A 25298-nucleotide genomic window follows, 5' to 3' on the forward strand; every position below is an offset into this window, starting at 1 on the left:
GCGTCTTCTGCAGCTTTTTCTGCACTTTTTGACTCAGAAACTTTTACAGTTTGTTTATTTGGATCTTAAGTAGAACTTTGAGTTACTTTAATAATAACTACTCGTAATGGATCCATTTGAAAAACGCTGTAATCAGATAAATATTTGGATACAAAAATAGTTTTATCACCATCGAACTCACCTCGTAAGTAACTTACTAATAGTTATTTACATTGATAAATATCTTATTCATTCCAAAGCTCTTGTCATGCAGTAGGTCCACTGATCTGTCTTATCTATATATCTGATATGCTGGAGATTTTGCTGTAATCAGCTGTTATTAAAATGTAAGAGACTCTAGAGAGAGAGTCTTAGAGTCTCTTAGTCGTCACCTCTGTCTCTCACTCTGCATCTACATGAATACAGTGAAAGAAAAAGTCAAAGTCAGGAAGCAGTGTTTTCAAATAAAATGTTTTCAATACAAGTTCAGATCCAGCAAACAGTTTCTTAAGTGCGTCTCAGCTCCACTCCCCAACATCTTGAGAAAGCTGCTTTCTCTCAGTAACCCGGTTACTTACGTGAATGTAAACACAGTCAAGGACAGAAGCTGCTGCCTGCAGGCACGGACAAAACGTTGTTATATACTCATAAATATCATTAGCACGTCTTTAATATATCATGTGTAGTGGAGGGGAAGCATTCAATTAGTTACTTCTAAAAAGGTGAGTACATTTTGAGCGTGTCTGTTAAAATCAATCTGAAAACCAGAGGATGAAGAGGACGACTGTGTTGTGGTCCATTAACTAAAGTGTCACTCGTCAATCAACACGCGTCTCGTGAGGGAGGCATGAGTCAGCCCTTGAACACAGGCGTCACGTGTCCATTTATTCTCAGGTGGTGTTTCAGAGGCTGTTGTTAGAGGCACCACAGTCCTGACTCATGCAGGTCGCTCCGGGGCGTTCGCTGGTGGCTGTTCTGTCGCTGAGATGTGAGTTCAGGCTCACGCTTCCTCATTCTGTCTCTCAGTATAATTACAAGACTTACTCTCTCCCGTGGACCTTGTTTTGTTTGGTTTCTCCTTAACCGAGTTCACGTTGTTGTTCCGTCAGTTTAATTTGAATAGATAAATATGTTCTACAGCTGGTGCTGGTAGCGTGACTACGGGTTAGGAGCTCCTGTTGACTTCTCAGTGACGCTGTGTGGGAGGTCACTATTTTTCTTCTGTCACTGCTGAAGTTAGGAGACATATTGACTGTAGATCTTTCTGCACTTCTTATTATACTGTCCCGTGTGGGAGGACACTTGACTGTTCACACTGACACTTCAGATTGGGTCAGTAGAGCTTTGTCAGGTTTGTGTGTTTTAGCTCCAAGAACCAGCCTGATGCCGTAAATCATCATGACTCGATTAGAGTACGGTTCAACCTCAGAGACAAATGATGAGACCAGTCAATACGTGTTGGTTGAACACTGAAGACGTTTGGCTCCAGTATTTATTCAGCAGCGTCAGTGGATCAGCAGGATCGCTTGTTTAAACCCTGTGGTACCGTTTGCTGGTCAGGTCTTGGTCCTGGTGGCTCCGTTCATGTCCTGTACGACTGAGAGAGAAGTCGTCACCATAAGTAATAAATAATGAAGTGAGGTGGTCTCACTGTTCATTCAGACTTATTTCTCTGACCAATACATTTTCATACTGTCCCTGATCCTTTATCATATGAACCTGATGCTGTTCTTAACATGAATGTGGTCAAAGTCTGGTTCACATCTGTAAATCCTCCACTGGAGACTTGACTTTTTTTATTTGAAGTATTAAATGTACCTAACGTTAACGTTAGCGGTTCTTTGGGATGAGTTGTACAAACTTCTTCTTTGTTTTCAGTCACTGACTTTGTCGTTTGTGTTTTCTAGGTGGATGAATTACTCTGATACATGAATCACTCACTTCCTCTGGAGGCTTCCTGTTAATCTCATGGAGACAAATCTGACGCCAACATTTTAGAGCTAAACGAATCATTTTCAGATCGACTGCTGCTGTTTTAATGATGCTACGTATGGTGACAGTCACCTGCCTGTGGGCTTCACGTGTAACCTGCCTGCTTTTGCTTTATAGAACAGGTGTTTGTTCATCAAACAGTATGAAAGGTGTGGTGCACGTCAGCACCGTGCATAAAGCCAAGGTGAAGTATTTCATAAAGACACTGAAACCAGGAGACTGTTGGTGTTTTTACCTGAGAAATGATTGTGGACACTGAACGTCTCCGTCACTCACTTTACACTAAAGGCTCTGAGGGGTGTTAACGTTATTATCGGGGTGGGGGGGGGCGTTAATCCTAATAATGAGGTACTTTATTGAGCCTCGTGTGGAGGAGAACGTTCAGGGAGGTTTCTGGTTTATTCTGTCGTCTTGTGCGTTTCAGGGAACTTTTCCTGTGCTGGAAACAGCTGGAGATAAAAACTCTGCGTCTGTAAATAGAAGCATTTGTGATAAAGACATTGAGACTAGAAAAGTAGTCCTACAGGAGGGGGGGGGAGCGCAGGCTGATGTTGCAGCTGTGTGTTTTTTAACATCTGTGTGAGAGAAGAAGGAGAATTTGTTCAGCTGGGACACGGAGCTGAGCGACAAATTGATGGGAACTGAGAGGAAAGCGAGGGTCTGGAGGAAATTGGAGTTCACTGAAAGGCAGAGCTGTCATTATTTGGTGACGCTCGTGTTCAAGGGGAGTCTAATGACTGTTCAACAGGCAAGAAAGGAGGCAGCAAAGTATGAAATTAAGTTTCGTCCAATTTCCTATTCCATTTCTTCCAATCAAAGAGCAGGTTAGTGTCTGTTCACGAAGAAAAACGACACAATGCTGTGTGGAAACAGACGTTTGTCCAGTTACTGCCTGGACAGTGTTGACGGCTCCAGTACTTTCAAGGACTTTATTTTTAAATTCTATAAAATCTGTACCAGAACAACATTAAAGGAGCTTCGTACATGTCCAGAGGTCTCTACAGCTGTTAGCTTTGATTGGTGTAAATGATTTATCAAGGGAAGTGCTTTTATTTTGAAAGCTCTTTGTTTTCACTGTAATTATTCTTTAACGTTGCACAGTGTTAATATTGTCAATGAAAATGTTTTATTTATTGAATGTTAATTTAAAACAGCTTTCATACGGTTCAGTTCTTCTGCAGTAGCTGATTTAACTCATTAAACCTGGTAAAGAGCTTGAAGACACTAATCTGGATTAAAAACGGACAAAAGTTTGTGTCATGTATCTGAGAACAAGTTCAGACGTGTGGTTAACAAACCTGAATGTTTGTCTCCTTATAGGAAACTAAAGCCGAGTCTGGACCCGTGGAAACTCGGAACCACGGACGCAGTCAGAAGGTAAAGTTCTTCCATTTGGACAATGACAGATGCTCATCATCTTTTGTTTATTAATCATTATTTATGCAATAAAGAGACTTATCCACGAGAAAACACGACGATAAAGACAGAAAATCATGTTTAAAAAGTTTTATTTCTGTAAATTAACTCATTTCCATTAAAAACAGGTCAGAACTCAGCTGTGGTTTAAAAACCGTCTCAGGTGACGCGAGTTCACACTTTCATTGTTCTCTGTGGTTCAGTTATTTCCATGTGTTTCACTGCGTCGCAGCTGAGACACAGATGTTTTAAAGATTTGGGTTTGACAGGGTCACTCACCCCCCCTGTTGTTCTCTCACCAGGCAGATAGTTTGGTTTCTAAAACTGTCGAGGTGAATTTAATTTTTTTCTGCTCCTTAGAGAAATAGAAGAAGGTTTTACTGAAGAACTCGTCTGTAGCTCAGGTCAGTAGATGATGATGTGAAATGATCCGACTGTGATTGTTCAAACACAATAACAGAGGAGAGACTGAATCAGGTTTATTAGGTTTTCATGAGGAGAAAATCACACGATTCTCAGGAGGGAAAAGGAGCTTTATTCAGTTTCTATGTTATAACCAACTCAACTTAAATACCAGAAATATCAGCACGGTCAGATCGCAGCAGGGGAAAGAGAGAAGATGGTCTGAGATTTGTGTAAGAGTTGTGAACTGACCCTTTAACGTTCTGTTTTCAGATTGGATCTGTTAACGAGTTATTAGGAAGTTCAGGCTTCGATCCAGCACCAGTTATAATGTGTTTTCTACTTTTCTGGATTCCACACAGGTTCCATTTGTCCGTTGATTCACTGTCACGTCGTTCCTAATGTTGGACCGGCAGCGGTCGAGAGGTCGACCCAGTCCCACACGTGGACGGAGCCGTCCGAGGCTGCAGACAGCAGCGTCCGCGGCCGCTCGGGATGCCAGATGTGGGAGGTGATGAAGACGGGGACACTGTCGTCGGCCTGTGATGAAATGGCGTGACCGCGATGTTCAAACAGCAGCTGAGCTTCCTGCAGCTCCGTCCCCCAAACCGACGAGTCGTAGATCCGAACGGTTCCACTGAAGCCTGGAGGAGGAAGGTAGGAAAGAAAAAAGCGAATTCATCACAGCTCGGTTTAGTTTTTATAGGTTTTAGAATCGATTCAGTTCGTTAACATCTTATTTACAAACCTGCAGCAAACGGACAAAATACAAATGCTGCTTCTGTTATTTTAAAGAAAAGTATGAGCTCAAATAAAATGAGCTGCAGATTATTTTCAACTTTTTACTAAAACCACTCACTGGAAAATTGTGACCATAAATGTGTAGTTCTGTCAGTTCAGGTGAAGAAGCTCCCTGTGCTTATGTTAAAGTTAAGTAGAGAGTTGTTAGTGTAGTGGGAAGATCACCCCATGTGGGAGACTAGGTTCAAATCCCAGCTGTGTCCTACCTCCAGTAGGGGTCTTTAGGCAAGACCTCCTTGTGCTTCCCCTGCATTCCTGTAAGCTTTAGATAATAGCGTCTGATAAATGTAAATGTAGACGCTGAAACACTTGACGCGTTACTGTAACTGGATAAAAACAAGTAAAAGGGCCAAAAAACAGACCCTAAGTAAGAAACGGTTACAGATTTATATTGTGAGACTGAGGCATTCAGGGGCAGGGCTGAATGTAGGACCTTTGTGTTTCATCAACTTTCAACATAATTCAGTTCATTTCAATTCACCATTTGTATCTAATTTAAAACTTTATTATTGTATTTTATCTGTTCAAAATAAACCAACAACAAACTAAAGGTCCATCAAGTGTAAATATTCTGCAGGCAGGGTGCATCAGGTGTCTATTTCTGCTGCCAGGCTTGTTTTACAACTAGCCCTCCCCACTGCTGATTAGTCAGATGAGTAGTAACTGAATCATTGAACGTCCGTTTGCTGCAGTGTTGGAACCAGTTCTAAATAATAATTTAACATTTCTGGGAACAGCGTTGTCACTAAATCAGATTCTCTTCACTTCAGATAAAGTATTTCCTGTCTGTCCGTCTCTCAGCCTTGTTTAAGTTACAGATTACTCTCAGTACTCCAGATTACTTTGTGCTCAGTAACTGACCTGACACAGCGATGCACTCGTCCAGCACCGGCGCCCACGACACCTGAACGTGGTCCAGGCTGCAGTGACTTGTCTCAACGTTCAGTTGAGCTCGACCTACAGCTGCTCCCAGGTTCCTCAGGTCCGAGACCAGCGCCTGTCCCGTCGAGGACAGTCTGACGACCCTGCAGCTGGACGGTTCTGGTCCTGATGAAGCGTCCGTCCACCAGAGGACAGATTCGCCTGGAGATGAGTGTGGTGGTGGTGAAAGCTGAGGAGCAGCAGACGTTCGAGAGTCGGCGACGTAAATTTTCCCGTTACAGCAGCCGGCGAGGAAAACGGCATCACTTACAAACTGTAAGGAACTCAGAGGGTCTGCTGAGGGAGTCTCTGGGACAAAAAGAGCAGAAGAGGAATTTTAACCTGAGTGTGGTTTGAAGCGAAGGAGCAGCTGCTGAAAACTGGGAATGAATGAATGAAGACACTGTCAGCTGAAGACCTGTACTCTGAATAGTACTAATATAAGAAGTACTCTGAATACTGCATTCTGATCTGCTCCTGTAGTTTGATTAAAATAGTCCTCACCTGTCTGTCAACAGATCACGAAGGACACGGCCCCAAAGTACATTATCAAATACCTACACATAGTACTTATACAGAATAATGACACAAGACAGAGCTGAAGTCGTTCACGTCATGTCTGGATAGACTGTGTTTCAGCAAACCTTCATCATTTGTTAAAAACAAGTTCCTCTGCATCATTTTTTGAAGAACAATTTCGTTTTGAGCATCTGTAAAACTAGAAAAACCTTGAAATAAAACTTCACGTGCAGCACAGCTCTCTCTCCCGGCGATCGTTCTAACTCTGACCAGACTTCTAAAAGTACTCTGCTGTTTTTAATGAACGAGCTTCTTCTGTTGAGCCGCGACGTTTAGATAAACTGAAATATTCGATTTTTGAAGAACTGCTGTACATTTTTAACGTCAAACTTTTGAATGTGAGTCTTGTTTGATGAAAACAGATATTCTGGCTTCACTTCAGCTCTCTACTGAAAAATAAGTCAACATTTCATTCATGATTAATCCGCATATTTTTCAGTTTTATGTCCAATAATCTGAAACTATTCAGTTTAAAATAACATGACACAGATACTTTAGTCAGCTGACTATACACTATATATACATAATGTGTACATTTTAGCTTTTACAAATAAAAACCTCAAAAAAGTTTTGTCTGTTTCTCTGCTGCTGCATCAACATCCTCAACTTAATAAATGTATGAGTCGGGCGTCAGTGTTACCTAGTTTATACAGCGTCTGTCCAGAGGTCAGATGTGTCAGCTGGACGTCGCTGCTTCGAGCTCCGTGAAGAATTTGTGGCTGTGACGAGAGCTGAGCTGCGATCCTGCTGCCTCCCCCCGCAGCGATCCTGCTGCCCTCGATACTTCCCATCTTTCTGATCACATCTGTCGTGACATGAGACAGCAGAAATCGTCTGTAGCTAGTTTTTGTGGCTCTTTCTGTCACAATGAAACCGTGAAGAACATTAAAGTAAAAGTGAACATGTCTGAATGACAGGACGTGAGTGGTGGAGGAGGGAGCGTGTCCTGTGTTTCTGAAAGGTGCTTCAGACGTCCTGAGAACTCAGAGCATGAGGAAAATGATCCTCTGCTCTAATGGGACATAGAAAAGAACCCTCTGAGGCTGGGGTGGCTTCAGGACAAGGCTCTCGAGTCCACATCAGTGGAGAGACCTGAAGAGGATCTGACTGAAAGAAGAGGACACACTGCCTGAAACCAGACGACTTAAAGCTGGTGCTAAACGGGCCACGAAGTTCTGAATGTTTTAATAAATCTAGTGATTGATGGGCAAAAAACAAATAGAACCGATGCTGTGTTCTGTAAGTTATTCAGAATAAATAAGATGTTTTTTCATTTTTTTTGTTGGAAGCACGAGAAAAACTTGAGCCAGAAATCTCAGAGGTGAGAAATAAATCTCCATACAAATACACTGCGGAATGACCCAAAGTGTTTTCCAGGTCAGCATCTATTACTAATTATTCATGGTTTCATGTTAAACTGGGAAGTTAAACTCACCGCTGTCGTCTCCCCCGAGGTCCCACACCTGCAGGTCGGAGCTCAGCCCGTCGTTGGTCACCACACACCTGCCCAAACAACAGGACGCTGAATAAAAACCACTTAAACAAACAAATAGTGATGAATCACGCTGCCAAACGAGTGTTAATGAGATCTGAAACACAGCACTGATCGTCTGCACAGCATCATCTATTAGTCGCTACTGAGGAATCAAACAGCTTCTGTTGCACACAGTCGACTGCAGAGTCCAGCGTGACATGTTTAACATGTTTGGACCCACAAAACCCGAAGATGTTCATTCTCCCACACGGTGGTAATTATAAGAATTAGATGTTAATGTCACACTTTTTGTTTATGTCTTTTTTTATGCGGATTCTGTTTGTTTGGATGTTTTCACCTCATTTTAAAAGTGTCATCAACAACACAAACTGCAAATTAGCCTCAGCTGTTGCACAGGCTATCATTATCTGCACGGTCCCTGCTGAATAAACAAAGACGATCATCAGAGGAGGTCTCAAAAAGTCACTAAAAGGTCAGAAAATTCACTTCAGGCTGCTCAGACACAGCAGAGGAGCACGAGTGAGAAAATGACGTCTAACACCTGAGTCGAAGAGATAATGGAGCGATTACAAAACTGGTCTATAGTGCAGAAGGTCGTCTGATAACTAAACTAACACACAGCTGACCACTGGTGGTGCTGTCCTCAGATTTATCCCAAAGCATTAGATTGAATTATTTTCATGCACGATAGTTGACTGCAGGCTGTGTGTCAACTTTCCTGGTTATCAGAGGCAAACGACCACGAGACACGTGTAGTTTTACCACGGCCATGTTGAAAGGACAGAAATCAGTGTGTTTACATGCACTTAAACTAAATTAGGTTTTAAACGGGAAACGTGGCTTCTGTAATCGGATCAGAGAAACCAGGTTTTCCTGCCTCACTAGACAGGTAACCAGGTTTCTAATTGTCTTTTTATGAGAGTTCATGTGCAGGACAAAGGTCTCTACACAGATAAAACCATGCTTCCAAAAATAAACCCAGTTAGAGGAGAAAACAGATCATTGAACACCTGCTCCACAGATTTACAGTAACCTGGTTTCTTATCAGACAAAAGCAGATAATAGCAGGGAAACTTGGTAACGAGAGCATCACCACAACCTTTACAGTAAACTGACCAGGGCGCTCACTCAGACATGAAACTGACTTAAATGAAACTGAGCTACTGTTGGTCGAAGGAGCAGAGGAGGAAGACGTGTTCGTAGGCAGAGAGAAAAGAGCAAAGACAAGAGTGAAGGACTGAGTGTAGGACAGAGAAGACTGGAGAGGTGGTTGACATGATGCAGAAAAGGAAGGTGGACATGCTGTGTCCAGGAGAGCAGGTGGAAAGGTAGCGAGGCTGGAAGTTTAGGATCAGGATTAAAGTTGTTTTACCAGTTATTATTCTGAAGGAGGAGTTTGTCAGGAATGTTCTAGAGGTGAAGAGTCTCAGACAGGGGGATGAAGGTGTGATGTTCAGTGTTGTTAGTGGTGATGTCCCACAAGAAGGATGGGAGTTAGAAGGAAAGGAGAAATTCTGGAGTGAAATTCTAGATGATGTGATGTAGACGTGTTGTAAACACTTGTTAGCTGATCTGAGAGACTTCACCTTATATTTACTCTACACTGTACAGCAGCTGACTGAGGAGCTTCCTTCCTGCACTCTGCAACCGTTCGAACATGAAATGCAGCAGCACTGAAAGAGCGCAGAGAGGAGAGCGTGAAGCAGCTACAGTGAAACTAAACTCTGCATCTTTCACCTGAGCGACCTGAGAGCTTTGAGTTCCCACGTGAGGCAGAGAGAGAGAGAATAAAACAACTCGAGCCTTTCTTTAGTCCCTGCTCTGTAAGCTGCAGTAAACAACACAGGGTCCCCACGTTCTTCTCCTTACAAAGGGAGATGAAGTCCAGGAGCAGCAATAGCTGCTGCTGCTTTTGCTTTGGAAGAAGAGGCTGTAGGTTCACGATGTCCTGCTGGGAGAAAACGCAACAGCTCCTGCTTCTTCAGGAAATTTCAAAAGGAACTGCTTCAGGCTGTTTATACCGAGGGCTCAGAAAGTTTTCAGGCAGCTTCACTTTTTCTTCACTTTATGTTGTAGATGACTGACACAGCCCGTTCATTAGAAATGAAGACTGGAGGATTTAAGCATACTGAAGGTTTATTCTTGATCTTGGAAACATTCTGCTCATCAAACCTTACAAAGAAAGTCAATAAACATTTTCCAAACTATTTAAGACAGTAATAAGCAATCATGAACACTGCTGCAAACAAAGACGCAGCTGCCGCCTTTCAAATGCCGAGAATATTTCTGTTATCCACTTCAGTTTGTGCTTTTCATCTTGTTTTGTTCTTCAGCGTTTTATGTCATTTATGTCTTTGTACCTGCAATTACTTAGTTTATTTTAATTTCACTGCAGTAAAACTCATGAAAGAACCTTTGAAACGAAGGTGCTGAGTCTTTACAGGGACATGAATGGAGAGAGGAAATAACTAGAGGAGGTTCAACTCAGGTAACTCACCGTGTTCCTGGGATGTGTCTGAGGCAGCGAACGGGACCATCTGTGAAACCACCATGGACAACTTTGAAATCCCGCTCTGCACAGAGACCCTGAACACATCAACACACACAGCAGAGGCTCAGAGTGACGCCTCGATCGTCCCCTTCTAAAACTAAAACCCACACTTTGGAAATGTTGGTTATGTTTTTACCTTATTCTCTTCAGCAAAAAGCCTCGGTGGCAAATGAAGCTCCAAAATTTCACTTTTAGACAAACTGTTTCCTGCGACGCAGACGGCTGTAAACACAACAAACATCGATGAATACGCAAAACCCCACTGTCCTGACGAGTCACAGTTTAAATTCATTTCAGTGAAAACAACCAGATTTTGGAAACATGTTGAACATTAGTTGGTTTTTGCCAATACTGACATACAGGGTTTAAACACAGCATCACACTGTCAGTGTTTCTCTGCTGGACAGACGCTGTCTCTAAATGATGTTTCTGTATTACACTTCATTGTTTCTCATCAGCACGCCTACAGGAACACTAATATTCAATAAACTAAAACTTTATTTTGAGAGATGTTTAGTTAATTATTTAGGCCAAATGTTGTGCAGCTGTTGGTTTGCTGTCATTTACATATTAACATTACCATTAGACTAAATACCATTTGCTTTTTTTAGTGCTACTAAAATTTGGAATTAAAGAAATTAAATACATTCTCAGAAATAAAATTTTAGAAGTGGTTCTTCTCTTGACTCTGTACATAATCTATTTAAACTGTTAAATTTAAAGAGCAATGAACATTTTACATTTCTGCAGAAACAATATTTTTGAGAAACAGTTTTCACAATCAGCTGAGACATGTTAATGTTAAGATCTTATTTTGAAAATCTTATTTTTAACTAGTAGCTAAAACTGATAAATGTGATGAATTAATAATTACAACATTTCCCTCTGAAATGTAGTAAAGTTGAAAGTTTAAAGATGTTTAATCAACAGTAAATTATGTTTGGCCAAGTGGAAAGAGTGACGCAGTTCAGTCATTTACATCATTTACCAGTAATGTCTTAAAACTGAGAAGTTCTGCTGGAGACAGCAGCTCCTACGCTCCCAAACCTCCAGCGGAGACAGGGAGGACTGAGCATGAATCAGACACAGTGACTGACTTCATGCTCTTCACCCAGTGATTCATGTAAGGAGACTGTTTTATTTTTAGATATTATTTCATTTCAGAAGATATTTTTGAAAAGGTTCAAAAGGTTTTAATCTGACTTTTAGCTGGTTTCTGTGATTTGTTTAGATGAGGCGATGATTAAAGTTGGACCTGTAGACAAGGCATTAGTATAAAATACAGTCACTCCAAACTGTACTTTAGTAAATAAGGTACTTTCCACTATGTTAAGTATGAATTACCAACAGGTCGATCATCTGCACAACAGGAGAAAAATCAGCTGACCCACTTTTCTGTGAGCTCCACTCGATGACCTGGGTTGGAAGCTCCAGCTGATACACATGAAGATCTTTGTATCTGCAGGAACCAGAAAGTTGGTAAAGTACTGTTCACAACTACAAACACACTGAGCAGTAAAGTTACTGCAAAACCAAAGTAGACATGAAAATAATTCGTTCTAAGCTGTAAATGTATGAAAATGCACCTGTACAGGTGTTCATAACGGAGAAATCCTGTTTCAACGTTCCAGTCGTAGCGACTTGAAGTCTGACTTACAAATGGTCGAATTAGATGCAGGACATGAATTGTATTATGATCTATCAGGTAAGTTTAAAATGAAAATTAAACTGTGAGATTTCTAAACTTCAGTAGCTACAGTTAGCAGCGTCTTTGAATTAGCTCCTGGAGATTCAAGCTAGCGGCTAACATAGATTTCACCTAAACAATGAGCAAAACGTTTTCCTACGTTTTCAGGGATTCGATGAACCAGTCGTCCAAAACATCATCAAATTCTATTTCTTCCATCTCAGCATCACTTGATTATTATTATTACTACAAATACTACTTTACTGTTACTGCAGCGTGTCTCTGTTGTTGTTGTTTTACTTCCTGTATTTCTTACTCGTGGATTTCTCGCTGGTTCACAGCTAATAGCTAAAGTTTCTAGCACCACCTGCTGGACACAAGGTTCATCAGCAGCTTCATTACACAGCTTACTGTTTTAAAGTACCACTCTGAGGTACTTGTACTTTTACTTTTACTACATGTAACTGACACCTTTAGTTACTTTGTCGTTGTGGATTCTTAAAGCTAAATCTAATTAATAAATTAGGATGCATTATTAAACTCACCTGTTACTGTACTGTACGTTAATAAGATCATTCACCTCTAGTTTTATCAATGACTAGAACAATTTCTTTGCCAGTAGTAGTACCACAGTAAATGTTCAGAAATCTGGTTTTTGAAGTGTTTCTCTCCTTGAATCTGTAATTTAATTAAACTAAACCCTGTTTGAATTCTGATTTATGAGATACAAATCTGGACTAGGCTTGTGCATTTGTGTTATCAACATCAAGTTAAATACAATATTTTTAATTATCAGTAACTCAGTTGAATTACTAGTACTTTAAATATGTTTTAGAGCATGTAGTCAGTAACAAGAAAAAAGTCAATGTTGGAGCTAAACACAATTAAAACTAATCTTATTTATTGTGAACTAATTTCAAATGTGTTCTGTAAAGTAAAATTCTGGTAATGAATTAAAACTAAGGACAAAGATGTGTGTTTTTATAGACACGGTGTGGAGCAACAACAGCTGGTAAAGATGAAGCTGACAGCTGCTTCATCCACCAGCAGTTTGTGTTGGATATAGTTGATTATATTCTGTATACACAATCCCCAATAACTAGATAATAATATTAATTACTAAGATTCGTGGCCTCATATTTACTTAAACAAACCTACAGGGACTGGTCCCACTGGCTCGAGTGAAACCAGATTCATGTGAACGCCTTCGCCTCCTTCCTCACCTTAGAATCACTAAGCTAAAGTTTTAAACTTCAAAATAACATTGCCTCATTTGTTTGCATGTAGCAGAGCAGCTGAGAAAGGATTAGAGCCGTGTTAAGCTCCAATGAACCATGTTCTATTCCCCAAACATGCAGAAAAGATTTATTCCTGAATGTTTTTAGTTTGAAATGAAAGCTTTTGTGATTTACTGACTCACACTGATCTTCATTTTCTTTTATCATGAGGACAAACCGAACAAACTGAGTGAATATTTAATTAACTAAATATATTTATATTATATATATTCTTGAATAAGACTGTGTTTACTACACTGCCCAGTGCAGTTTCCTTTTAGCAAATACAGGAGTCAAAGTTAAATAGATTTTCATAACAGAAAGGAACCGAACCTGAAATCTGCCTAAAGGGGAATCAGACGAACTGTTGTTGAACTTTGAATAATGTTTTCCTGTGAAGTTCCAGAGATAAAATAGAGACCACAGTTTCTAGGTTTCTTCTCGGACGGACAGGTTGAGGTTGGCAGCAGATGACCGCAGCCGACACATTGCGCCCACAACGTGCCGAGCTCCATCACTCCGGCTGTTGTTTTTCTCCTGTTCTTCCTCCTCCTCCTCCTCAGACCTGTCGTTCTGTTCTTCCTTCTGTCTGACAGGAGAGAGACTGAGTCACATTTCTGTCACTCTGTTTCCCTCTCTCGGTCCATCACTGTTCTTTTAAAGCACGGTACAGCTCTGAGTCAACACGCACAACAGAAACACGGTTACAGGGATTTAGATAAATGCAAACAGTGTTCAATTCATTCAACTAACTCAAAAGACTAAATGAGTTTAAGTGTTTGGATCCCTTAATGTGCCACCTGTCTGTGTTTTATTGAAACCTATAGTTTGTGTGGATCAGTGCTGCATCAGGTGTATTCTGAACGTAGCCACAGCCCATAATAATTTAGTTGTTAAAATCTCAGATGGAGTCGAATCAGGTCACAGCAACATGGAGACTTATCTATAAATAAAATAATTCTTAACATTTAAAAAAGAAGAAGAAACCCTGAATCAGAGTCTCACTAGAAATAAAAGGTGAACATGAGGCCAGCACAGCAGCTGTGTTCTATATATTAATGAGGCTCATTATCTTGTTTTTGCTGCACACTGAACATTTGCTTCTCTGCTGTTAACATATCAAGGTGAACATAGCATCACAAAAGGGTCAGACAGGTAGAAACTTATGGTGTTGATGACTTATGTTGGCTCTAAGTTAGTTTGCTGATTGTTTCCAAAAGGTCTGTCGGCAAAGACTGATCTATTAGAGATGATAGAAGAAAGGTCATCAGCCTCTGTGGTGCAGCAGCGAGATCTGTTCATAGAAAACTGCCCATGAGATTGTGACATTTAAAACCAACAATACAATCTAATTGACAAATTCATTCTGCAGAACAACAACAAGTCCAAACAATCAAAGTCAGAGTCAAGAGCGCCGTCTGCATGACCTGAGTCCTGCAACCGATGGTGTGGCCCCCGCACAGCCTCAGCCTGATGGAGTCAGTCCAGGATTACATGAAGAGAAAGAAAACGCTGGGGCAGAGAAATCCAAACAACCAAAAAACAAAAACACAACCAGAGTGAAACGGCGACAAAATGTTGTACAAACTGATGGAAACGTGTTCATCTGCTGCTGAAGGAGCAAAAAGCTGCTCAGCACCTATTTAAACCGTGTACTTGAGATTTCTGGTTGGATGCACAGCATGTTCTGCACTATTACGCTCAGAAAAACAATCAAGGACACTCCACATCAGCGGGCCTTTGTGCCTCGTTCTGTTAACAAACAGCAGCCTATTCATCAGGGCAGCAAGTGAACTGAACAATGCTGCACCTTTCACGGAGACAGCTGCAAATTCATAAACACACTTGAGGCTGTCAAATACCAAAAAACACACATTCAACACGTTAACAACCACAGCCAGTGTTTCATATCAGCTGTCACAGCTGTCTTTATCGCATCACGGGGATCTGACACCATCTTCCACTGCTGCTGCTTCACGCTCGCAGCAGGAAGGCCTGTGTTTTCCTCACATACAATAACTGTCGGACTGTGTGTCAGAACTGTCCCCAGCTGAGCGTCAATAGGAACCCAGCAGGTACTAATCATTTCTGCCAAAAAGCAAAGAATATAGACAGTGAGGACAATGTTTGCTGCTTGAAGTGACAGGCTGAAGTGTACTTTATTCCCAGGAATCGAAACACTGAATACCTCACACTGACTGTGTGTTTTAGTGCCGTCACGGTTTAGGCCGGGAAAAGAAGAATTCTGCTTTAACAATCAAAAGAACCAGAGCCATTTTTAGGCATTGAAAAGCTGGTTGGGGTCCAGACGAGGAGGAAGAAGATCGTTTCAGATGCTCAATCTCCAATTTACAGTGAAACTCTGTCGTCCAATCGACCTCTTACATCGTTACTAACTGCACGAAACACCTGAAACAGAGAGAATAGAGCCAAAACTAGAAGGACTCAGTAAGCTGCGGCCCGCTGCTTACGCTGAGCCAGGGTACAAATCCAGATGTTTGCTCCTGGACATACAGCTGTAATAAACACCTCACCGTGAACACACAGCAGTTCAGGTTGAAGCTGACTGGGTTTAGAAGTCCTGTCTCACTTTGCATGGTATCAGAAACCGACAGTGTGAAACAAAGAAAACAGTTTGATGACAGACGTCTGTTTTCTCACTGGATTTTTCTCCTTTATCTTCCTCTGAGTGGCCGCTCGCTTCCTGCTTGTCAACATGTCTGCTGATGATAAACCATCACAGTTAGTCCAGTTTCTGCAATAAGCTTTGTTGTGTAACTAACTCCTTAAACTTAAGCCTGAAAGAGGACGACAAAGAACAGGGTCCAGATAAAACTGTAGTTTCACAGTGTCTTCATCCATCAATACCAGAAGGTGACATGATGACATTTACACAGACAGATTCAGGGTCAAAGTTTACAGAGTATTTTCAGTATGAACCAAATGGCTGGGAGGGAGGTGCAGTCTGGGGGGAGACATCTGAAGGGTAGATTCTGTAGATATGACGTTCACAGGAATTGGGCGACCATACTGATGGAGGAAGAACCTGAAAACATAACGCCTCTGATACTGTTTTTAATTAACCACAGTGTATTTGAGTTTCCCACTCACCCCGTACTGAATAATTACTGATCCTCCATGTGGTTTTGTTATGTTTGCATCTAAACATCAGGCTTTAAGCTCACTGAGCTGTGACTTTGGAGCAGAGGATGAACGTTTCTGTCAGACTGTGATCGTTGGAAACACCTTACTAAACAGCATCAGGGCAGAAAACTGCAGATCTGGTGAATTACACAACAAAACCATCATCAAGCCGTTTGTTGGCTGATTAAATATAGACAAAAAAAAAAAAACATTTCACCCTCAGATATAAAACAGGGCAGGTTTTAATTATAGAAACATTATTTCCATAAGTTTAACTACCAAGCATTAAAATCACTGCAACTAAAACCAAACAAATTTTAAATAGCACTCCTCCTGCTGCTTCGGATCTTCACTTTTACGTTTGAACATTATTTTTAAATGTTAATTTAAACAGATTTCACACAGAAACATGAGACAACGTCAATGAGCTCAGTAAAACTCAATTAACATCAACTGATTTCTGAGCAGTTACATGATCTGATTTCCTATTGTATCCTATTTATGACAACATTAAAACTACAATATTCAGCTTTTAAGAATCAAGCTGGCTGTATCATGAGACTCAAAATCAAAGCACACAGGGTGTCAAATACCAGCGCTGTGTTAAAACCTTTCATCCATGATCAAAACCTGTGGCACCTCATAAATATTCATAAAATCCATCATATTAAATTGTGTGTTGCAGCCAAAAACGGGAGGGAACAGGAAATGGTGTGAATAAAGTTGGAGACATAACCTGCAGGCGCTGGGGCAGTTTGCAGGATAAAATCAGAAAACAGCATTTCTCCACCGCTGTGATACTTCCTGTATCATTACAATACAAATATGCACAAATATCACTGCTCGGGTGAGCGTTCAGTCCCACCTCCTGTCTGAAACAGGCTTAACCTTGGAGATGCTCGAGATTTCACAGGTCAGCAAAGTGAAGGAGATGGAAGCAAATGTGTTGGAATCTTGTGACTGAGGCAGAAATGTGGTGACACAGAGTTAAAATGATGCTAATACCATTAGCATTAACTAGCAACTCCCCCATTTTAAGCTCCTTTTTCTTGGAAAATATCAGTTTGGTCCCTGTCATCTCTTCCTGATACAGTCAGTACCTACAGTACCCCCAAGCTTGACGAACGTCAGATACGTGATAAACAGTGGGGTAGTGAGGGGGGTAGAAAGCTCCCATGAAGGGACTCACTTCAAATATTTATATTTAAGTATTTTATGACTTTCTGACGTCTCTACTGTTCAAAAATGAACTGATGACAGTCTGTAACGTTCCTGTTCTGCTCTGTTATCCAGGATCATTATCAAATACATTTTTTAACAGCAGCTTTGCAGCGGTGAGGCGAGAACATCAGTCCTGGTGTTTTCCACAGACCCATCTGAGCTGAGGCTGGTCCCTGAGGTCTGTGGGCTCTGAGCAGGAGAACCAGCTGCACTGGCAGGCGTACGATCGTACACATCTCCTCTTCTTCAGCTTGGCTCTGAGCTTCTGATGGTCCGGCATGTTGTTCCTGTACGGACAGGAGGGAAAAGATGAAGATATTAGAATCCAATACTGGTGATATGGTCATCTCATCAGTGCTGCTGTGATTCTATGACTGTTAAGTTAAAGTGTAGATCTATGGAATGAAGCCTCTTTATGAACAGCTCCTCTGACTTTTAGTAAGAAATCCTGCTGCATCCTGTGGCAGGTTATGAAAACAAACATTACTCAACATCTGTTGATGTTTTATGGTTTTATCTTTGGGAAGTTAAATCAAATCTCAGGGAACCCTCTTGGGAATTCCTTTTTCCCTCCATGACAACACTGTCCAGGCCCAGATGCAGCAAAGCCTCAAATCATAATAGACTCATGAATAGATATTAATCTGAGCCTTTAGCTGTTACTGAGTTTCTTTTTTTACCTCATTAGGATTCTGTTCTTCTTGGGAGAGTGGCCACAATAGTAAATAGGCTGCATTCACAAAGGCTTATCGGATGTGTGGACTGATGAATATCTAAACTGTTTCAGATTACTCTGTAAACCTTTATTCAGGCTCAAGTCTTGATCCTAAGTCTTGTGAGATCTCTTTTTTGTGAGTCGTGGTTCACATCAGCAGATATTTCTTGTGAATAACAAACACACACTGTTTAGTTGGACTGATTGGACCCCAACTACTGGCTCCACTTACCACTTGTTGATGTCATTAGACTCTGAACCACTTCAGAACATGAACAATACCATGATTTATGTGTTACCAATGTTGACTGTGTTTGTTCATTATTGCAGCTCAGATGAAGACGTTTACGTAGAAAAGCCTCTGTAGCTGTTTGGACCTGGAGGCTTTAGCAGCCAGCACACACCTCACCTCCATCATCATTAGTATTTTAAATTTATTTCACCTTTAGTGACTGGCTTGTCGAAGCTCTATTGCTGGAGGACTGATGCTTTTTGGTTGATAACACTGAAGTGAAGATGTGAAGGACAAAGTTATGATTGTGAGTGTTCCCGAGTGGTTCAAAGTGCTCTGAACTTAAAGTTGCAATAAAGGAAAAGTGCTCACTACGAAGAAAGGGTGCTGCTTAGTGCTGAAAATTGTGTGGGCTGGGGCATAATCCTGAATTGATTCTGATAAAAGGCGATAAAGTGGTAAAACTGAATTGTCAACCAGTCCCAGATTCATGCGATTACCATTGACCGTTGCTAAGTTATCATGCATATAGTGGAAAGAAGATTAACACTTGACGTGATGGCAAATACAATTCAGATATTAGTACTTTATGTGTATGAGCTCATCAGTCTAATCTTTAAATCTTCCCCCTGCAGATAAATATCTAAAAGCTATTATTTACAGATTCTTAAATCTGTGGGTGGGTTGTTTTTATGCAAATTTGACTAATCTTCACCTATTTAATTATGGAATTAACCAGGGGCTGAAAACTTCACCCACCTTTTTTTGTGCAACTTAAAAAAACAAAATAAAACTCTAAACATCTGTAATTTCTGTAACTGTCTGATGGTTTATCATCAGCAGACATGTTGACAAGCAGGAAGCGAGCGGCCACTCAGAGGAAGATAAAGGAGAAAAATCCAGTGTCTCAGTCAAACTGAGAAACAGACGTCTGTCATCAAACTGTTTTCTTTGTTTCACACTGTCGGTTTCTGTTACCATGCAAAGTGAGAACAAGTCACCAGGAATTAGTCTAGTTCCCTCCTACTGCTGCACATCAAATGGAACCGTTGTCACTTAACAGGAAATCATTGTGTCATCTGTGCATCTGAATAGTTTCATACTTTCCATAACCAGATATAAAAGTGAGGCCGAATATTGACTCAGTCTAGTTTGGTGAGATACTGTGACCAAGTGTTTCCTTCTTCAGAGATTTATCATTTGTTTTTAAACTTCAATTCAATTTAATTTAGTGCCAAATCACCACAGCCATCAACTGACAGAAAACTGACAGTAAAGTTCTTATATGTTCCCAGTCTGAAACAAAAAGAAAAGAACTCGGTGATTAACATGAGCAGAGATAACCACCACGTCTGTGCAGACAAATTTAAGGTCATCACCCTCAAGAAACTCAAATCCAACCCACACCCACACTGTTTTAGTGACAGGTGTTAGCAAAATAATAGGAATCAACACATAATGGTATCTTCATCAGGGGCGATGGTAAAAGCACACAGTCCAAAAGCAGAGTTCAAAAATTGTGAAGCGCCTCAGGAGTGAAGCAAAGATGTTGTGTAAAATAAAAGACACCAATCGAGATCCTCATCATCATCATCATCATCCTCATCAGCAGCAGCAGCAGCAGCAGCAGCAGCACTTTAACCCTTTAAATGCCAGATTGCTGGAGTTTACATCAGATTTATTCTCTTAGTGGAAACAAAACCTTGTTTTAACGACATTTTTGCGTTAGTTCCTCAATGTCATGCGTTTCTTGGGATTGTTGGTTTTGCGTATCCTCAGAAATGACCACTACACCTCTGAAGCTAAGTTGGGAGTCTCAGGTAAGACATGCATCCAAAGTAATGAAGTAGGTTGAAGCATCTAGCTTTGCTTTCTCATCATCAGTTGGTGTTAGTCCAGAAAACCCTCTCCCTGAGGTTTATCAGTGCTTCTACTTGTTTGTATTCAAGTCACACTGGTGTGCAGCAGCAGAACTGTTCCCATTGCACAGGGGTCTAACTGTGTGTGTTGACTCGTTTGGCATTTGATGTTAACGTAACGTTTTAAAAGGTTTTAAGATTCACTTTAATCTTAAAGTAAAATTTAACTTTTTGTTTTAAATTTAGTTTATGTGCGTTCTACACAGAGTACTGTAAATTGATATTTTACACCTAATTTGTTTGATTTGCTGTGTTTTTGCTAATGTTAAGAAGATAAATAAATAATCAGCAGACTCATGGCGTAATACTGCCACCCTCTGGCCAGACTGAAAATCATTCAAAAGTCTACAAGTGGTGAGGGAAAAGAGCTGGAACATGATGACAACAAGAGAGCACTCAAACCCTGTGCATTGGATGAAGGTGGGCCTTCATCAAATCTACAAAAAGATCCAGGAGGATCATGTCCACAGCAGATAGAGAAGAAAACAACAACTAAAAGAACAACACCACCAACAGCTTCACAAACACACAACACAACACAGGAGAGCCAGCTCCTCGAGGCAAGACTCAGCAGTTTGTCTGCACCTGAAATACAAACGACAATGTCCACTCTCTGAACAGAGGAGGTGGACTGTGATTCCACAAGGGACAGGGGAAACAAGAGAATCATAAACATAATTATCATAAACTGTAATACATTTTGATTGACTGGCCAGCACTGCACCTTTCCATGTGACAGTGATTATATTGTTGTAGCTGGACTCAACCTTATTGCTTCATCACTAGCGATGCTGCATTGACAGCATTCATTCAGATGAATGAAGTGGTTGTTTCCACTCTAACAGAACACAGCAAACAAAAACAAAAGCGCCAGTGTTTCTAAGAAGAATCAGTGAGAACAGGAACACTGTAAAAGAGTAGTTACATGAGCAGATCCTTTATCTCTTCTCTCTAGTTGGGTGGGTGAACTGTAGCCATTCTGCAAAAACTGCTTCCAACCCAGAACCTTCTTGCTCTCATTGAGAGTTCTCCAAGTCCAACCTCATCAATATAGTGTAAGATGAAATTAAAAGGTGGCTGGAGGCATGTGGTAGTGGTTAGGATATGTAACTGCAAAAACAATGTCCACTGTTTGAGTCCCAGTCAGTGTCTACTTGGTAATAACAAATCTGCTGGACCAGGTAGGAGTTTCCCATTGGAAAATTACTGCATGGATAATTATGTTTAAGTGATGATTGAGTTATTTAACTCTATCTGAGTCAGCGAGGAGCTTCTCATTTCTTAAAAAACATGTCTGAAGACACATCCTGTGGTTGTGGAAAAGATGTTAATCTGTTTCAGAAGAGTCTAATTATTGGCATGAATCAAGCAACATGCTGTAATCAAAGCTAAAGGTGGTCCAACGAAATATTAGAGTGTGTGACTTTTTGGACAGGCAGTGTAATTTGGCTCATTTCTGGTCTCTGCTATTATTGGTCTGTTAGTGATGTAATAAAGCTTGTTGCACAGCTCTCTTTTCTGAAGAGGACTTACACACATGTTCAACATCTTAACAATAATTTAGTTATTAGTTAGTTTTAGCGTTTATGAATCAATTCAGAGTCTAAGAAGATATGAATTTCATATCTTATGTAAAGACAAACAACGAAAGTCTGGTGTGTGGAATTTTCTTGTGTATTTGTATTTTTGTGTTTTTTTTTCTGGACTGAAAACTTCACTGGAGTCAGTCTGAAGACTTACCTGAAGAACAGGTAATCACAGGACGAGTCCCACTCACAATCATCAAAGGTCAGCACCCGGAAGTCACAGGATGTACACCTCAACTGATCACATGACCTGTTGACACAGATCGTTTATCAATCACTATTAAATACAGAAGTGTATTTTAAATGGAAAAAGTAGTTTAGTTAGTTTAGTAAGTTGATGCTCAGGTAAGTCACTAAAATGATCTGTACCAGAATTCTGTATCATTAGAAAAAGGCAAGATGAGACAGATGCTAGCAGCATGAAATTATTTTTTCACACCTCTTGGATGTGGCTGTTCCAACACCATTTGTGACAGCACTCCCTCCAATGAAAACAGGACAGCACCTGGGTGCAGAACATACAGAGCAGGACATCTCCAAATGCTCGTAAAAACAGTATCCACATGTAAGAAAATCAAAGAACTTGGAGAACAATACAAAGAACATGGGAAACATTAGTGGAAACATCTAGTTCCCTAGTTTATACTGTATACTGATAAGACATGCTTCTTTTCTTAGGGTTCTACAATCTGACCATCACTTTTTTCTAAACAAATCCACAAACAGTTGTGTCTGGTAGCTAATTCAAATTGTATACATGAACTAATTATGTAAAAATGCCAAATAATTGACTGAACATATGTGGACATGCGACACCACACAACTGGACTTGCTTTTGATTGCTGAATTGACTTCATTAGGCTTAAAACTTGTGTTTATACCCTGTGACTGTCATACCCACTTGCATTTTATTTTATTAACAATGAACTACATGACTCACTTTCTCCCTCCAGACTGAGACGACAGCTTCTTTTCCACCTGTGGTGTTGCAGTGAAATGTTCGGTCTGAGGTGAAAGGTAAAAGAGCAGATTACAGACTTGCCCAACTGAGACTTCCCTAAAAAACTAAAACAGCCCCAGGTGTGCGTTTACCTTTAGATGAGAGGAATTTCCGTGCTCTTCCTCCAGTAATTCTTCCAGAAATGCGTCAATATCCTCGGTGACGCTGCTAATCGGTTGTTCAGCTTTTGTGTTACTAAACCTGAGGCAACAGAAACAAGAATTAGTGAACTGTATGTGTTTGTCCAGTTTGTGACAAATATCTAAATACTTGTGACATGACATTTCTGAGTTCATGAAACATCAGTGTTTTGGGAAAGTGATGTTTTTTTATGAGAATTGGAGGTTTAAGGGGGGCTTTGGTTAACTAAAACAGGATGATTCCAATACTTTCAACATGGTTATGACTAGTTTTGATACAAATAATTGATTGCTATCAATACTTTAATCCTTGTAGTCTGATTAAGGCAACACTGACAGCGTCATGTATATCTGAAGAATCCACATAATAAGAAAACGTTTCTGAAAAACTTTATCAGTCTCTATTAGAATTTACGGGGGTGGTAGGTGGACAACCTGGTTCAGAGGATCAATAACTAGCTGCTTTTAACTACAGTTATATTTAACCACAAAACATGAGAACATTTTAGTGTTCACTGAAAATCTCGTCTCTTTTTAATGTTGTCCAGGGAAATAGACGCTAAGTACTAGCTAACTGCACTGAAATTCAGTAGTTAGCCTTTGAGTCGTTTAAGGTCCAGAACATGCAGCGTTAGCTAAGTCATTAAACCTTATCATCGAGAAGCTTGAACACTTTATAAATGTTTAAATGTGCGGCTACACTGCACATATTTTAGCCTTTAGCCGACATCTGCTACCCCAACTAGCTTTGTTTACCTGTGTTTTCCATGTCCGTCTCTGTTTTTCCCGTATTTTTCAGTTTCGCTCGAGTCTCCGCGAGATGGAGACGCGACACACACGTTGCGACAAAACTTTTTTTCAACTTCATCCAGCAGTTCATCCAGGTCATCGTCGTTTTCCATGTTTAGGTTTCTCTCTGCCCTGTTAGCTTTGCATTAGCTAACCGCATTAGCCTAGCCAGCACGCTATGAGCGGAGCGTTAGTCGTTGCTAAGTAACAGGAACAAAGCGGAAATTAAGGAACTCTCCTTTCAAAATAAACGTCGCCTCTGTTACACAGTGTTTTAATAAACTATCTGAACACTGAATAAGTTCAGGTACAAAATCTATTAACTGTTAGTTCTTTGTTTAACATTGTTTTAATCAACATGGGGTGATTTGGACTATTGGACTCTTTTTGTGTTAAATCAATACAGCAGATTCTATGCATTGCAAAAACCTATGAAGTAAATGTGCAACGAGTAAACGTATGAACATAGATAAATATAATATCACAATATAAGATAAGATAAAACAAACTTAATTAATGAGGTATATATTATGAGCTATTTTAATTAAAAATGTAATGAAATTAAATTTAGTTTTATTGTTGGCTTTTGCTGTGAAACACTTGTTATTTATTTTGTTCTTTGTTTAACATTGTTTTAATCAACATGGGGTGATTTGGACTTTTGGACTCTTTTTGTGTTAAATCAATACAGCAGATTCTATGCATTGCAAAAACCTATGAAGTAAATGTGCAACGAGTAAACGTATGAACATAGATAAATATAATATCACAATATAAGATAAGATAAAACAAACTTAATTAATGAGGTATATATTATGAGCTATTTTAATTAAAAATGTAATGAAATTAAATTTAGTTTTATTGTTGGCTTTTGCTGTGAAACACTTGTTATTTATTTTGTACCTTATATTTCACATTTCTATAAATGATGATGCATTGATAGCACGTTGATTGAATTATTTTTTTGTTATTTTATCTTTTTTAAATCAACAACTGTTTCATTTATATATGAATATTTTGCAGTAGATGGATCCACAGTCCCTCCGCCGCTGCCTGCTGTCTGTACTGGCTAAGGATTTTATTTTGGAAACTGTGATGGGAAACCTTAAAACGATCGTTACTGTGTTTAAAAGCGTTTAAACGTTGTTCAACTAACGTAGAAGCTGCAGACAGATAAAGATAAAGGTGAATGATTGAAAGTGATCAAGAGACGATAAAAGATAAAGAAGAACCGAGTCGTTGTCGGCAGGATTCGAACCTGCGCGGGGAGACCCCAATGGATTTCTAGTCCATCGCCTTAACCACTCGGCCACGACAACCGGTGACGGGGGCCGCGTCACAGACCTTATAAAGGGCAGCACGGTGGTATTCATCATATATTATTAATATTAATATTTCACAGGTGCAAAGAATCCACATACTACAGAGCAGAGCGGGGATAAGTACACATTA

The 25298-nt window shown here is 40.2% G+C and overlaps 2 protein-coding genes, 1 long non-coding RNA gene and 1 other non-coding gene across 5 annotated transcripts; 1 reads left to right on the forward strand and 3 right to left on the reverse strand.

Annotated features, from left to right (window-relative positions):
- Nucleotides 1–431: 431 nt before the first annotated feature.
- On the forward strand, nucleotides 432–4275 carry LOC113170112. Its single transcript, XR_003299620.1, has 3 exons — nucleotides 432–967; nucleotides 1887–3348; nucleotides 4152–4275. It is a non-coding gene; the product is annotated as an uncharacterized LOC113170112 (long non-coding RNA).
- On the reverse strand, nucleotides 3463–12123 carry wdr73 (WD repeat domain 73). 2 transcript variants are annotated; one of them, XM_026372028.1, is made up of 8 exons: nucleotides 11984–12123; nucleotides 11528–11595; nucleotides 10273–10358; nucleotides 10083–10171; nucleotides 7526–7593; nucleotides 6731–6895; nucleotides 5452–5820; nucleotides 3463–4433 (listed from the first exon to the last, which is right to left on the reverse strand). In XM_026372028.1, exons 1-8 carry the CDS (start codon nucleotides 12040–12042, stop codon nucleotides 4177–4179), a joined length of 1161 nt encoding a protein of 386 aa, XP_026227813.1. In that variant the 5' UTR covers nucleotides 12043–12123; the 3' UTR covers nucleotides 3463–4176. The 2 variants fall into 2 exon arrangements, with proteins under 2 accessions (XP_026227813.1, XP_026227814.1); XM_026372029.1 differs by having other exon boundaries at nucleotides 11524–11595.
- A 4361-nt stretch (nucleotides 12124–16484) lies between these two features.
- c16h8orf37 (chromosome 16 C8orf37 homolog) lies at nucleotides 16485–24028 on the reverse strand. Its single transcript, XM_026370360.1, has 6 exons — nucleotides 23814–24028; nucleotides 23010–23118; nucleotides 22858–22922; nucleotides 22357–22422; nucleotides 22072–22167; nucleotides 16485–17752 (listed from the first exon to the last, which is right to left on the reverse strand). The coding sequence occupies exons 1-6, from the start codon at nucleotides 23957–23959 to the stop codon at nucleotides 17593–17595; spliced, it is 642 nt and encodes a 213-aa protein (XP_026226145.1). The 5' UTR covers nucleotides 23960–24028; the 3' UTR covers nucleotides 16485–17592.
- Nucleotides 24029–25083: 1055 nt separating this feature from the next.
- On the reverse strand, nucleotides 25084–25165 carry trnas-aga. Its single transcript has one exon. It is a non-coding gene; the product is annotated as a tRNA-Ser (tRNA).
- Nucleotides 25166–25298: the final 133 nt, after the last annotated feature.

The sequence above is a fragment of the Anabas testudineus genome, chromosome 16, assembly GCF_900324465.2.
Source record: "Anabas testudineus chromosome 16, fAnaTes1.2, whole genome shotgun sequence".
NCBI classification, from domain to species: domain Eukaryota; kingdom Metazoa; phylum Chordata; class Actinopteri; order Anabantiformes; family Anabantidae; genus Anabas; species Anabas testudineus.